Here is a 16,081-nt window from a genome sequence, read left to right as displayed (position 1 = left end):
GCTTACAAGAAACACATCTCAGCCTTTGAAGTTAGCTTGTGATAGTTTCTTTTTTATCCTCGAACTCGTTGCTGTTGCTTGATAAATAGCAAGTTCTAAATTGCTCCTATTAAAGTTGATGGGTCATTGTTACAATAGAGAGAGATTTTTCACAATATATATTTAACCTGACAGTAGGTGTGAATGTGTTACCCTTCAGCCCTGTTGGTTTCTAGATGAACATTAAAACAGTTTTGAGGCAAGTGAGCAGCAAGAGAGGTTTCCACTTTGGCAGCTGGGATATCTTTGAGAAAAAACAGTAAGAAACAGAGAGTAAAGCAGAAGTTCTTCCTAAGGAAACACCTGTGTTTTGAAATACCACTTGGACCAGTCGACGTATTTAATGAGATGAACTGCTCAAATAATATATAATTCTCTCTATGTGTGTATGTGTATATATAAAAATATGTTATGTGTAAAATACTATAATCCATTACATTTTATCAAAAAGTTACCATTTTAAAAATTAAGTTATTTGTATGAAAAATGCCTACATGGTCTTATGTTCTTCATTTGGTAGAAGTGAATTATTTTAACAATGCTTTTAGCACAGTTTTAATAAGCATAGTTATTGATACTTCTATTGGCATTCCATTAAAAAAAAATCACATTCTAAATCACAACTGGTAAACAATTAGGAAAAAAGAATAGACTTCAACAAATGAAAAGAACTTTGATAACTTTATGAAAACACATTGTGTTTAGTGGCATTTTTAAACAAATAACTCCTAGGAAAGAGTATTGAATATTAATATATACTAATGAAAGCTCTCCAAAATCAAGAACTGAATGTACCCAAAAGTAACTTCTGTCTTTCACCTTCTAAACCTGATTCTTGAGGACACGTGAGAGGTATGTTGCTAGGGAAGATGAAAAAGACAACCTCACTACCTAACCTTGTGGTTTTTATTCCCTTAACTTTAAGAATAAAAGGAACACTCTGTTCTTCTTTTTCAATGCCATTCTGACAGTAATGCCATAAACAAGCGTACAAAAGTAATTCTCTGGTTTTATGCTTATTTCAAAATTGTCAAGTTAACAATACAATAGATCTACCAAAAATGTAAATTGACTCTGAAAACCAGTATCAATCCAAGGACTGTATAATGCTTGCATTGTCTAACTTGAGTTCCCCACTTTTTTGTTTTGTCTATAGACACCCTATTTTTGGCCATCAAATTGTTGGGAGCCGGAAAACACAGACTATGGTCAGTGTAGAAATCTTTCCTATTTCTTTCGGGAATTATGTATTATATGAATGAACACATCATTGTAGTCTGTCTTGTTTAATCATCCCACTGTTAAAAATATAATTACATGTCATGTAATTCCTGTGCAAGAATTGCTGATATCAAAGTGAATGTGTTGTTACTTTTTTCAAAGTTTATTAAAAGTTTATTAAAGTCAGATTTGGAGTTGATCTGAGGGGAAAAGAAAGAAGCCTCAAAACTCATCAAAACCTACCTTGCCATTTACATATTCTGTGAGCTGCAGGAAGTGTAATTATTTACAGTGACAAAGTTTCAGTGAAGCAGAGGACACTTTATTGATGGTTGTGCAGTAGTTATTCTCAGATTCAGACCCAAAGATGGGCCTAGTTTAGATCACTTTTTTCTGATATACACTGTGTGGAAAATGATTTATGTTGGAAACTAACGTGGTTCTAATATGAACTGTATTATTTATTTGCCTGTTTCTTGAGTTTTTAGTCATAAATTACACATTGTAATTGCTGGTGTGTCCTTAGACAGGAAAACCTGAAGATAAAAGTTAGTAAAGTATTAAAACAAACTCACAAAAATTATAACCAAAATTAAGTCTTCTGTACACCACATAGAGACCTAATTTTTAAAGAAAATGGATTTTCTGTGTGCAATACCCTATTCATTCTAATCCAGACTTTAAGACCTCAACTCATCTAAAGACCAGGTCCCTTATTTAGGTAACTAAGCATGTACATGATAGCTTACCTTTTCAAAAACTCAGACTTTGAAAGTCTCTATTTTTGGAAATTTAGATGCATGTTCACTTGTAATATGAGTTCAATGTCAGCCCTTGGGACCTGAAGACCGCAGGGATGGATGGTTCCAATAGACACTTCCTTCCTTTGAACAGCAGACACAGTTTAATTTCAAATACATTGCTAGATAAAACAATTTCAAGCTGAGACTCTCAGCAGAGCTGAGTGCCTTCAAGGTAGAGTTTGAAAATGGTGACAGTTTCCTCATTCTATAGAAGGAGAAAAATGTTCATCTTTCTTTAAAGAACTGAGGTTTGAAGATGTCCAACAAGTAGTATTGAAAGCAACAAAGGAGGAGTAATTCATTCCACACCTGAGTGATTAGCCACTCCATATGAGGAAATTAGTTGCTGAAGGAGAGATGCTTGATTTACCACTTATTACAATGTTTTTTTCCTTTCCTTGAAAGCGTTATTTGCTTTTCTCAGAGGGGCACTTCAGTATAGTCTTCTAATATGTTAAAGATCAGGAAGTAATTTGCTATGGTTTTAAGAGACACTGAGTTGTTCAGCTGTAATGTGTATTACATTACCAGGGGGATTTTAGTAAATAAATATATGCTTAACAGGTCTGAACTTGAGATCAGGCTGAGAAAGTTTCTATTAATATCCTTTAATCTAAATTCAGAGACTCTAACTTTCTAGTCACAGCTGATCACTGGATTAGACAATGAACTACATACCTTAGTCAGTAAATAGAAATCTTGTATAACCTGTCCAGGTTTTGCATGCCAGAAATACAGAATTAAACTTGGGATCAGTTTCATCATCATGCAGGGAGATGCCTTTGTGAACAGTAAATGTACTCATTTGAGAGCTTTTGATATTTAAATATAAGACCTGTAAAATACGTTCCAGTTGGTGAATTTAAGCTCTTATGTTGCAGAGGGGTGAAGGAAGGGAAAACCCCAACCCTGCCATCTCGTTGTTCATTCCAAGCCATGAGCCAAAGGTACAAGCCTGTAAGAAACCCATCTGCAGCTCCCCCATGCAACAGGGTCAGAGCATTGCACTAGATCTACCAAAGGTGGCCGTGTGTTACTAGAATCGGCTAATGCTAGAGCTTTCGCAGGAAAATAAATTTTTAAGACAACTTTTCAATAGCGTTCTTATTAGGTTGGCATCTTCCCAGTCCCAGAAATTATCATTGTGGCCTGAGGATTTTTTTCCAATACCTTTCTATGGATTAAAGAGAGGGCAGAGAAGCGGAGAACTGAATACAGGTGTTTGCAAAAAAGATTGCATAACTGTTGCAAACAATGGCCATCAGAGGAATAGAGAAAAATTGAACAGATAATATTCAAGAATCCAAAATAAATCTAAAGTATGATTGAAACAATTTGGGGATACTAAAGAATAAATTCCACCCCAAATACAGTCCAAAGACATTCTGCAGATTTTCACAGTAATTCTTTTACTTCCTAGAAAATATAATAAATAGAATTTTTGTTATGACAGATATGCAAATGCATTTTGTTCTTGTCATGTATTATGGTGCTGTGCAGCGCTTCCATTTTCATGGACTTGTCCTGAACAAGCTTGAAACAGCACTTCCTAAAACTAATGACTATAGTCTTTCAAGGCCAGCAAGAAGTAGGCTTTCTGTGGAATCTTACTTTATCAAAGTTATTAACAAGGCAAACCACTTTTTTTGGCGTTGACCTCATTTTACAAATCTTTGAAAACAGACTACAATTTTATTTTAATTTAAAAATTACTCCCAACCATTTACCATTACTCACCCATAGCTGGGCTACTGTCCAGAATGTAGCATACTGCCTGGAAAATAATTAATCTTAAACTAGAAATTAAATGAGATTGAGATACTGTATGGGTTAGTTTATTACCAAAGCTAACTCAGAAACAAATAATCTTTACATCTTTGCATAATATGTTAATCTCTCTAAAATGTAATTTCTTGTTCCACATGAGCTTGGAATATCAAATATTTTCATTAAAAATATTTACCTGAAGAAAATATGAAGAAAAAAGACAGGAAAACAGAATCTTCCAAAATGACAAGAACTGCAGACCCGCTCTCTTAATAAAGATATAGGGCAGTACTATGTCTTGGTGGCAAAAAGAGGGCTTGGATTAATTTATTGTATGTCAAAGTGGAATTGTGTAGCCTTTGGTTTTGATTATAACTATCAAAATATTGACCATCTGATCATTCTGAATTTACTTAAGAAACTTTTTTCACAAAGTGCTGAAAACCTCCCTCCTTTTCCTCTGAAAATCATGTTATAAAAGATCTCAAGAGAGAGGCCTCAAATTGCAAATAATTTTTAAAAAGGCAGGTTCTTAGGTTCCATCTGTTGAAGGTACCCATTTTATTGCCATATGTCCTGGGGTCCACCCATGCGGGACATGTTGTTCTGTGTAGAATCCCATTGGTTTCAGTGGGATTTGATTAATGAAAAGAAGTGTCCACATTAATAACAACAACAACAATAATAATTTTAAAGGCCAGTGTAGTTCAAATCACTTTGTGTTTCCTGTGAGTTAAGTCATGTTCTGGAATTATGATTTGGTTTTCTGACAAATGGAATTGGATCTCAGTTCAGAAAGCTGGCTCTGGAAATGAAAGCAGCTAATGGCTAGAGCATGTGACCTACATGTAACCATATTCTCTTTTCTTACAGGTGTAATTTTGTAACTGACAGAATTTTTTTCTGGGAGATTAAAAACAGTTTGTGTCATTAAGAATTAATTAAATATGGAGACTTGTTAAGTCCGTTGCAACTCAGAAAGGGGAAATATAATGCCACATATGAAATTGTTATTCCATATGCATTTGGCCTCAGTTCTCAAGGGACACATCAGGTTCTCTTGGAGGTTTAGTGACTCACAGCTGTTGCAAATTTGAGGAATTCAGTTCCTTACTGTTCTCTTTTTTTTGAATTACATAAATAAGAAATATGAAAAGTTAAGGAAAAATTCCATTCGCAGCAAAATAACAATTATTTTTGTGATTGAAAAGCTCAAGTCTAAGCCTAGGCAAACAAATGAACATAGTTGTGAGAAGGTAAGAGGCTTATAAGAATTTCAGACATATAAGACATGAAGAAGAATTAGTAACTTTCGCTTCTTTTCTCTAGTGCACCTTTGTTGATGGTTAGACTCAAAAGTGTGTGTGACTTACACCTTTTCTTACACTTCACTGCATATTAAAAAAAGTATGTTTAAAGGAGAGACAGAATAAACTTTTGTAAGTGCAGAAGTCAGTGTTAGGGAGGTTTGGACTAGTACTAGAAGGCAACAGTCAACTGCATCTATATATTTGTAAAAGGATGCTGTTTCGGCCTTGTAATTTCATGTGTGTGCATTTCTCCCAAATAACTTAAAAAAGGAGGATTGCAGAATCTTGGTAGATTATGGAGAACACAGTAAATAACTGATAATGCTACATGAGTCTAAAAGCATATGACCATGTGATCTGTAAATGATGCTAGATAAGATTATTTTCCTATATATTCAAAGCAAAGTCTTAAATTCTGCTGCTGTGAAGGACAAATTTTGAAAACAGATATATTTTCAGTAGCTTTCCAGGTAAACTCATTATAGGGAAAAAAAAAATCCTTAATTAACTGCTCCCTTTAAAAGTGTCAGCTCCCTGTCAGATAAGTGCTGCCTGTAAACTGCTGGGGCAGTTCTGTAGATATTCATGACTCTGTTATCCAGTCTGATTTAGAGCAAAATAAGGAAATCATTTACTTTTGCTATGCAAAAGTTGTTGTCTCATAGCTGTTCTCCAGCATCTTTATGAAAGCAAGAATCTGTCCTTCTTACATTTTCTTGATAATCAGCTAGCATGTCAGTCTGTACAAAGCTTCTTTCCTAATGATACCTTCTTATCACCTAAGAGTAAACTGACAGGGACCTCTACTTGAGGTCTCTGTCTGTGCTTGAGCAAGTCCATCAAAGAGCTACCAAGACGAACAGGGGACTGGAGCATCTCCCTTATGAGGAAAGGCTGAGAGACTTGGGTTTGTTCAGCCTGGAGAAGAGAAAACCGAGGGGGGAATCTCATCAGTTCTTATAAATATCTGACGGGTGGATGTCAAAAGGTTGGGACTGGACTCTTTTCAGTGGTGCCCAACGACAGGACAAGGGCAATGGGCACAAGTTGGAACACAGGAAGTTCCACCTCAATATGAGAAAAACTTCTTTCCCATGAGGGTGCCAGAGCAGGGGCACAGGCTGCCCAGGGAGGCTGTGGAGTCCCTTCCCTGGAGACATTCAAACCCCGCCTGGACGCGTTCCTGTGCCCCCTGCTCTGGGTGTGCCTGCTCAAGCAGGGGGGTTGGACAAGACGATCTCCAGAGGTCCCTTCCAACCCCCTGCCATTCTGTGATTCTGTGATTCTCTGTGTTCAGCCGCTGCTGCTCCATTCTGAACCATGAGCCATCGCACCTGGCTCATCTGCCTCTCCTCTGCCGAACTTGCAGTCATGCTAAAGAGTACATAGTGCACAAAAAGTAATTACAATCATACATCATGTTTCTCACATGCTGAAAATTTTCATATAATTTTCTCTCTAGAGTCTGTTGCCCCTGTATTTTATGTGCCAAGCTCCAAATCCCTCTATGGAAATTTGATTGGTTCAGGAATTTTCTCTCTCATTTGTCTTGCTGCACCATTTTCCATGGAGTAACTGGTTAGAAGGAGAACTGTACAGAAGATGCATTATATACTTTCCTTGCCCAAATGCTCAGGCGGGATTCCCTTGGCAACAGCTTATTAGTAAACGATTTGTGTTTGAGAAATACTAAGCCCTATTGCTTAGCTGAACTCTGCTGGAAAACTGCATGTGCTCAGCATCTCTGGAAATCAATCCATAAATATGAGTCAGTAGCCTGGGGCAAAACTAGTAGCAGAGTAGCATTTTCTTCGGTATAAATTGTCAGATATGAATAAAAATTTATTTGTTAAAATTTATGCCATAAGAATGAGGATAAATTCACCAATATAGTGTAAATAATCTCTGCAGTTCTAAAATCTTGAATCTTGATGCCCAGTTCTCATTTTTTCAACAGCTAGTGTCAGCCAGAATATGTCAGCAATGACTCCTGCAAGCAACCCTCTTAGGTCCTTAATAGAGCTCCCTCCTTTAAGAACCTGTCTCAAAGTGTCTCAACATTTTCTGGATTTCTAGGTGTTGTAAGAAACAGACTCTTTCCACCAGACTCAAGTAAAGTACTGAATTGTTGCCAAGACTGGGTTGTGGCTCCTTAAGTGAGTGACTTTGCTTTGAGAAACTACACATGCAGAATATATTGACTAAGATCTTGATGGCAGGACTAAACAAGGAGTACAGTCTATCAAGGAGAATCATCCCTCAAGAAAATGTGGCTGGGGCCAGTGCTTGCTATGCACAAAATTTAATCTGGGCAGAACCAAATCGAATGAGCTTTAGGAGAGAAACTTGCGTTAGCAGCAAGATGGAAGAGGTGACCTACAAGGTTTTCTTCCACTCTGAATCCGTATCCCATTACATTTCTCTGCAGAGCTACATAATTCACTCATTAGAAGCTATCTCTGTCATATAAATGATGAAAAGAAAGTCTCACTTCACCAAGTATGTCCTGAATTTTGTTCTGATCCTTGTTAATTCTGACATTGACAAACCACTGCAGTGAGAGCTCTGTAAGCAGGAGGCATTTCCTGAAAAGGCTTTCCAGTCAGCTCACCACTTCAGACATTCGGACTTACCTGAATTTTCTTTCCATGAATGTGTAACTTATTTCCATAGTATGTGGAGCATGGAAAATGCGTTTGGCCAATGCATTTGTATGCACGCATATGAAAAGGTAACTGACTCAAGTACATGTTTTCTCCATTGATATTTTAAAAGCATTGCTTTAAAAGCGTCAATAATCTGCATCTAGGCCCCTATAAATAGACATAAAATTTATCAGAATAAGTTCTGAGATTTATAACCATAACTCATAATTTTCAGAATTGATTTCAAATTACTGTATTGAGTAAACTAAATAGGTTTGTCTGTTTCATTATCAATATGGAAATTAGAGCTGTCAGCCCATGAGGGGAACAGTGACAACAAATGCTTTTTTCTGTAGTCATGCACTGTGCCAGGTGGGCACTGGGTAATTGCCCACTTTGTCAAGTAATTGCCACCTTCTGATGCCATCCCTGTAGCTGATTTTTGCAGTTTAGAAGAAAATATCTCCATCTTCTGACATCCTCAGCCTTGCCTTGGATTGCACATGCCCGAAGTGGTCTTTATGCAAAATCATTGTATCTGGACTTGCTGCACCTTCTCTTCTTAGAAGCTTTTCAGCAAGCGTGTTTGAGTGCCCCTTAAATCTGAGAGCCTTAAGAGGAGGTAGAAAGACTTTTTTTTTTTTTGGTGCAAAGCAGGGTGTTAAATTCTTGAATGCAAACTGAAAGCATTATGATAACATCAAGAAGTATAAAATAATTCAATGGATGAAATTTTAAGTTAGATTTGACAACAGGATATTCTTTAGCTGATCCTATAGTTTTGTAGCTTGGGTGACCTCTCTTCCATACCTCTTTTTGTCACCCTGCAGGACTTTCCCAGGCCAATGTCATCTGGCAACTTTTGTTGTGTTGAAGATGAATTTTCCGTTTTCTAGTTCTTGCGCTCTCTGGTAGTGTGAAATTTTTCTTTCTTGCCCTTGTTTGTGTAAGAAATCTATATCAAATCTATATATAAATCTATAATCAAATTAAAAGTTAGAGAAATAGTGTGATCAAAGAGTGAAAAGTAGAGAAAGGGAGAAGTGGTTCAGAAGTTATGTTTTTGAACATTTGGCAATTCAAAGCATACAAGCTATCGTGGTCTTCCTTCTAACTTAATGCTATAGTCATTTACTAAAAAGCATAGTTCTTTTATAGATACACAAGGTGACCCAACTGTCCACGTAAAAGTTGTAATCATTTTTTTAAGACTAAGTGAGAATCAATAGCTGTTGCAAAGAGCAAAATTTGTTTGTTTTTTTTAGTTGAGTAAAAGCAGAGGTGACCTAAGGATGGTATAAATAGCCCTAGAAATCTTGATGTTTAAATAAGATAGTTAGCTTTATTTTCACCATCTTGTAGTCACGTTCTGTGCTGATTGTCCCATAATTCTCCATCAGATGCAAACACTTGCATGTGGAGGGAGTAGTTCTGTCTGCCATCAGTGCTCCAAAGGGCATTTTGAAACCCTTAGACCTTGCAGTACTTTATATTTTCTTTGCTCTTTAAATACCGACTAGGCATGTACACACTGACTCTGAAACCAGAATTTTGACTCACAGAGAGTATAAATTTAATCTGGCCTCAGTGGAGATAATGAGTGTTCGCTGAAAGTTACGCCCACCATCTGGGGCTGAATCAAGCTCTAACACCACTGGCACCAGGACAGTTATGTAAGGAGTTTAAGTTTGTGTACATGGTGGTGGACGTGTAGCTGGCATTATCCGTGGTCTTCAGAGGCCCAGTTGTACTTCCATTGAATTTAGCTGAGGCTTTTTCTCTGCTGTGGTGAGAGGGAATATTTAGTCCCTGTTTGGCAACAAATCTAAATTCCCCAGTTTAACTTTTGGGTGAAAGCTCCATTTTTTTTTCAGTAACGGTGTGTAATATAATATGTACTCAGTACAGTTTCCTGATTCTAGAATGAAACCTGTTGTTATCACTATGATCTTATTTAAAGAAAAAATCTATAGAGGTTTCTTAGGAGCTTTCAAGTACAAGTAAACAGTCAAGAATAGGAAACAAAGGTTGCTAACCATTTGGGTTATTTGGGGCGTAACAGCTTAAAAACTTGAAAGAGTGAAAACCCGGACACCCTCTTAATGCAACTGAAACACTTTGCAACCTCACTTTAAGCTCTCACATTGCCCACGTTTTCTGAATGCCTGAACAGAATTTTCAAGAGCGAGTAGTCTGTATTTCCTGCACAGCTACCGAAGAGTGTTTTAGTACTGGTTTGTGGTTCATATGCCCATTTATAGACATCACTGACCACCTTTCATTATGAAATGTTGTGTATTAATATTGCCTTTAAAATTATTGGCAAATCTGTTTTCTCATGATAATCAGCCACTTCTAAAGCACAAGCTATAGCATCTAATATGTAATTCACTTTAGTGGAGGCAATTATGTTGACTGAAAAATCCATCAGAATGCACTGGCTCTAAAAATAACGGTGTATGTGGCAGTCCATGTTTAGCAAATAGAGGTTATTAATCAGACCCTGTTCCTTGCATATCATTCATCCACATGTTAAGCATTTTTCAGCACCCTTGTCAGGGAGTGGCAAGAGCAGTAGTTCTGCAAGGGAAGGTAAGCAAGAACCGAGGGTGGCAACAGTGCAGGCAGGCGCAATGTCCTCACTGACAAAGTCTCAAGCGATCAGGAAGTTCCAAGGACAAGCCAGGAAGCCAGGGCAGCGTTGGTAAGTTACAGGGCTGGTTAGAGGCATATCTACAACATAGCTCAAGCCAGGGCTAGGGGAAGTATCTGGGTGTAAGCACAGCTCCTGGGTGCAGGGGGCCTCACTGGAGACCCTGGATGCACTGCTCAGGGCAAGTACAGTTCCTTGGTGTACTGAGAGCCCTGACCAGGCCCTTTGTGGGGTAGATAAATAAAGAAGGATATACAGAAATAGAGGAGCTTTTAATTGGAGACCCTTCCTGCAGATTGTATTTCTGCATGAATCTGTAAAACCACTGACAGCTCATACAAACCATGGGCTTAGGAAGCAGACACCATCATTCGCTGAAATGCTGAGAGCTCCTGACTCTGCTTTGGGAGGGACACTGACTGGCGCCCTCCCCAGATCCTCAAGGTCAGCCTACTGGACACATGCTGGTGCACGTTCTGGTGCAGGAAAGGAGTGGTACCTGCAAAAGATGGGAGTATCCATATTTCAGCTCCCATTTCTCTAAAAGTCAGAAGAACAAAACCTCATTTCTTACTGTCTTCAGATATTCTGGCTGAAAATGAGATTTTCACATTCTTGCTTCCCAACATGCTAGTGACTTTTGTTACAGACAAGCCAGAGAATATGATAAGAGTGTGAACGGGGGAATTCAAATTCCTGAGCTGCTGCCAGCTTCTTGTGTGACTACAAGTAGCTCTTAAATAGATCCTCAAACATGCACTCCTATAATAAGGATGTAATTGTTAGCAGGTAGCAATAGCAGTAAATTGAGTCAAAGAGCAGGAATGTCCTATTTTCTTCTACACTAGTGGATATGTCATATTTCCCAAATAACTAAATCTTTCTTGGGCATAATCTGCCTTATCCACACTGGCACGTAGAAATATTTCTGACATAAAGAATCCAAGCCACAGGTATTATAACCTTGAGGCTCCTGAAAGGGGAGGAGGGGGAGGGTGGGGGTGTGGAGGGGTCCTGTATATTCCAGAGAAAAAAGGTCTGAGTGATGAATATGATTTTTTTTAAGTCTTGGCTAAGATATGCTCATAACAAAAACCAAATGTTCTTGGACTATTTTCTATGGATTTGGAGCAGAAAGGGTCATTAAAAGAACCCCACAGGGAAAATACTGCAGTACAGTCACACAGTGAAGACAAGAGTTTTCTTAGACACAGTATTAGATTGAGTGTGGCAAGCTAATTCCCCTCTCCTGCTCCTGGTGACCTGGTGGTTGTTTTGCCAACACTGAGAACTGTGATCTGAAGATCCTTTTTTGTTAAAACCCATCCTGACAGAAAGATGGACAGTCAGCCACCTCTGCAGCAACAATTTTTGTTGGAGGTAGAAGGAGATCCTAATCCCCAAATATACCCACAGTGGGACTAAGGAAGTGCTAAACTAACCAAAGGTGCCTATACAGGGACCGTGAGAATGGGGTTTACAAGGGCTTAATCAAGTGCAGAGAACAGGGAGTTCATTTTGTTTCTGTTCAGATGGTATTAGAATGGTTGGACTAGACAAAATTTGATCCCTGGAATTCTCAGGACTGTCTGCACATTTCTATTAAGTATGTATTTTATTGCTAATATTTTCAAGGTGTTTAGGGATTTTTTTTTTCTTCTTCAACAAAATAACTGATTTTGAATGAAAAGACAGGAAAATGCTTCACTGTAAAAGGAGCTAAATGACAAAGACCATCTCTCCTCTCTCCTCAGTATTCCTTTACCACCGTACTGATTTTGGATGCAACCTAGGTACAAAGGTTCATCCAGAATTCATCCCCTCATCTTTTTGTGACATTTCAGCATGCATGCCAATGTATTAGTGTAAGTGTATACTAATATTAAAATGCATGGAAACTGAGGCTACAGATACTGTTTGTCTGCCATACTTGGTGTGTGATGTGGATTTGTATCTGTATGTGGATTTTGTAGGTGCAGAATTTGCTTTGTAACCAGAGGGGATATGGGAATGCAGGGAATAGAGAAAGAGACCAGGGCTTCTTATGGGAGTGGAAAGTGAAAAAGTATGAAAGAAAATAGACCAAATAACACACAGAAAATGGGAGAAGGGGGAGGGGGAAGAAAAAAACTGCATTAAAATATAACTTCATTTTACATCAAGTAACACCTGTAACTGCAGCTGGAGTCATTAGAAGTGCTTGTCATCAGTTCCGCTGAAACAGCTTCCACTGGAGTGGTTTTGCATCCATTTGCAGGTGACTTGTCAGAAATAAATATTTATATGGAATTGTAAAATATAATTGGTTTGAATACCTTAAAATCAAAGCTATATATAAGACAAGCACTTCCTTCTTTCTAGAGACTACAAGACTTAGGTTCCTATGTCAAGTTATTCCTCTTTGCTCCTGTAGCAGACAAGCTGGCAGTCAGAAAGCAGGAACATTCCTAACCACAATCAGTAAATATGGGCTCTTTTTGCTGATTGTAGAGACCACAGATAAGTTAAGGTTTTCTTACCACTGATCAAAAGGTTCCCCCATCTCACACATGAGGAGGTGCTCTGAAGTAATGAAGTGGGTAAATACTGCGCAATAAGCAACTGTGCTGCACTCATTGCTTACTGGTGGGGGAAGCTGTATGATATTCAGAGTTGATGGAAGTATTTGCTGCTGGATAAAGTCTATTGGAAATGGACTTCATTAAAGTGTACTGGAAAGCATAAAGAATTCAGGATCAAGCAACATGATGCAAAACACTGCACTGTTTATGTAGTCTTAAGTTTCATTTTCATCCCTGCGTCCTCTCAGTATTTAGCTGTCAGCATTCCATTTTATTAGTTAAGACTCTGCTCTGTCTGAATGAGGTGGAGGCAGAGCAGCTCTGCTGAAGGATTTTGGATCTAGAAAATAAATGAAAGAATATTTTTTCTCATTATATCTAATGCATTTCATTTTTTGGTCCCACTTTTTCTGTTTTAAATATTGATTATAGCAGACTAGTCTGCATGAGACTTGACTTTTATCTGGAATTAATTTTTAACTGAAATCGTCATAGACTGAAATGTTGTGATTTCTAAATATAAAGTAAAAATAAATGAAACCATGTTTACACGTTCTTAAAAATCTATTTGACTAATGTAGCAGCAGCTCCTGATAAAACTCTTATACAATATGAGTTATACACACACAGTTCAGAAAATATTTTTGCCATTTTTTCTTTAATGTGCGAGTTCCCTGGCCATTAAACAACCTAACCCCAAGTATCTCGTGCATCTTGTAGATCAAAACAGTAAAATAGAGATGAAGCCTCTAGATTTCTGGTCTGCTCTGTTTGTGAGATAGTAGCAAATCCTGTGTTACTTTATTCTGTTCCAGCCGTTTACCTCTGCAAGCGGACAATGCAAAACAAAGCCAGGCTAGAGCTAGCAGACTATGAAGCTGTAAGTACCTGTGGAAAAGTAAATTTCTCTGCTGGACTTAATGAGCATGTGAAACAATGTTAAGCATGAGAATTACAGGGATTATGTGTGAAAATCTATTAGTTATCCACTTTTGCCAGCATGTGAGTCTGACAGTGCTCAGTAGTCATAAATGCTGTTTGAGAGACTGTAGTGAAGGCTAGCTGGGCAAAAACTGAGATTTTGGTCCATCTCTATTCTTACTCTGCTCAGATCACCATGGTGGGATCAGAAATCACTGTTCACAAATCCCAGATACACCCTGAGTGGTTGAAAGCAACTGTACTCTACACTGTGTAAAGTTTGATTGAAGGGTCTCTGGCAACATTTTCAAAAGCACTTGGTGGCTGTCAAGGGACAGCCTTGGTGGCAAAGAGGGTCAGACTAGAGGCACTTCTCAGTCCCTGAAAGGTGTGCTGTGCCCCAGGCAAGGTAAGATGATTGAGGCCAGGAAAGGCTGGAAAAAGAGGGATTAGCTGATGAGGATGGCACTCGCTAAGGAGAGAGATGTCTTGAATTCCATCCCGATCCCCCCCAGAAGTTCCTGAATTTTTCATGAAAATGTCAACATAAAATTCACGAACAGCCCTGGCTCTGCACTGAAAGCTGTCCAGCTGTGCTACTGTGACACGATAGCAGGATAGTCAGCCAGGCCTCTCAACACGCCAAAAACTCCAGCCGCAGCACCATGCTGACACACTTTATTGATTCTTCTGGCACAAGCTTGCTTTTCAGTGTACTGCACCGTGGGGTATGCATAATTTTATACTTACATGCCTTAGAAAATTCACCTCCAGTATACAAGCCATGAAAGCCTTTACTGGTACTGACAAGATCTCTAGAAAGCCTCCTCTTCGCTCGCTGCAGTCTTTATTTTCAGTAAGTATGTCATAGAGATACATTTTCAGTACACAGAAATACAGTTAAAGCAACACCTTTTGTTAGGAAGTTTACAGGTAATTTTTCACTTAGTCTCTGTAAAAGCAGTGCACAAAGGTAACTGGGGGATTTCTGGAGGAAGATAAGAACCTCAGCCATCTCCATGTGAACTGATTGCATACTGCTGCCATTTAAGCTAGGGGGAGGTTGGAAAAGCTCTGTTACAGACAGCGAACCTCTTCTAGCATCAGTGGAGGAAACAGTCTTGCTAAGATTTTACAAATCTTCTTCCTGTTATTATTAGTGGGCTGTAGGATATATACATTCCCTATACAGTAGTGAAGAACTATAGTCTACATTTTTTTAAAATTAGGATAGCTGTGGAGGTCTTGGAAGATTCCTGCACTACCAAAATATTGATAGGTTCTTATTATTGTATTTTAAATAAATTGCTAGGCAGCCAACATTGTTCAATGCAAACCGTTTGTATAGACGACTGATAGGGGTAGTCATGTGGATCATCCCGTACGGAAAGTACTGCTATTATCTTTCAACATTAGGTACTTTCTAAACAAGAATATTTCTTTGTATAATTACAGAATTGCTCAGCCAGCACCCAGTATATTAAATCCCTTCAGAAATCCCACGTTCTGCTGAAGGTTGCATCCACCTTTGTCATCAGAGTTCAAAAACTAAAATAGCTAGGGGATTCAAAAGTAGATAGAACTAGTATTCCACCCCATTTGGTGTCAAGCAAAGACTTCGTATTGGATAAGTAAGGTACATTTACAATGGCACAGATATCATGAGTTGTATTACATCTTAGGGGGGTGAGGGGAGAGATAAGCTAAAAGACATTAAAAAGTAAATAACTTACAACCTAACCCACTAAAACTGTGATGTATTTTCAGGAGAGTTTGGCCAGGCTACAGCGAGCATTTGCTCGGAAATGGGAGTTTATTTTTATGCAAGCTGAAGCACAAGCAAAGTAAGTTCCTTTGAAGACCAGGAGTTTTGGTTTTGCATGCTTTTTGAACGGGGAAGGGAAGGGAAAAGTGAACACTTCTTATGTTTAAAATTAGTCATTAACACGGTTTCTCTTAAATATCCTGTAACATTAACAGAGTCGACAAGAAGAGAGACAAGATAGAGAGGAAGATTCTTGACAGCCAGGAGCGAGCGTTCTGGGATGTGCACCGGCCGGTGGTGAGTGCTGCTGGGGCCGCTCTGCCTGTGAGCGCGACCACTGACAAACGTCAGTCTCTGTGGAGCATTGGGGTAGCCTGGGAACAAGAAAAAGGGCTG

The 16,081-nt window shown here is 38.5% G+C and overlaps 1 protein-coding gene across 5 annotated transcripts in view; it reads left to right on the top strand.

Annotated features, from left to right (window-relative positions):
• RGS7 (regulator of G protein signaling 7) overlaps positions 1-16,081 on the top strand; it is a 246,041-nt gene that overhangs the window by 187,500 nt on the left and 42,460 nt on the right. For all 5 annotated transcript variants that reach the window (XM_064445778.1, XM_064445776.1, XM_064445775.1 and 2 more), the window contains exons 6-9: positions 1,196-1,247; positions 13,815-13,879; positions 15,688-15,764; positions 15,901-15,982. In XM_064445778.1, coding sequence (XP_064301848.1) covers positions 1,196-1,247; positions 13,815-13,879; positions 15,688-15,764; positions 15,901-15,982 — 276 coding nt within the window. The remainder of the gene's footprint in view (positions 1-1,195; positions 1,248-13,814; positions 13,880-15,687; positions 15,765-15,900; positions 15,983-16,081) is intronic.

This window comes from Phalacrocorax carbo, chromosome 3 (assembly GCF_963921805.1).
Source record: "Phalacrocorax carbo chromosome 3, bPhaCar2.1, whole genome shotgun sequence".
NCBI lineage: Eukaryota > Metazoa > Chordata > Aves > Suliformes > Phalacrocoracidae > Phalacrocorax > Phalacrocorax carbo.
The sequence above is the reverse complement of the archived record's forward strand: the minus strand, read 5'-3'. Positions and strand labels throughout refer to the sequence as shown.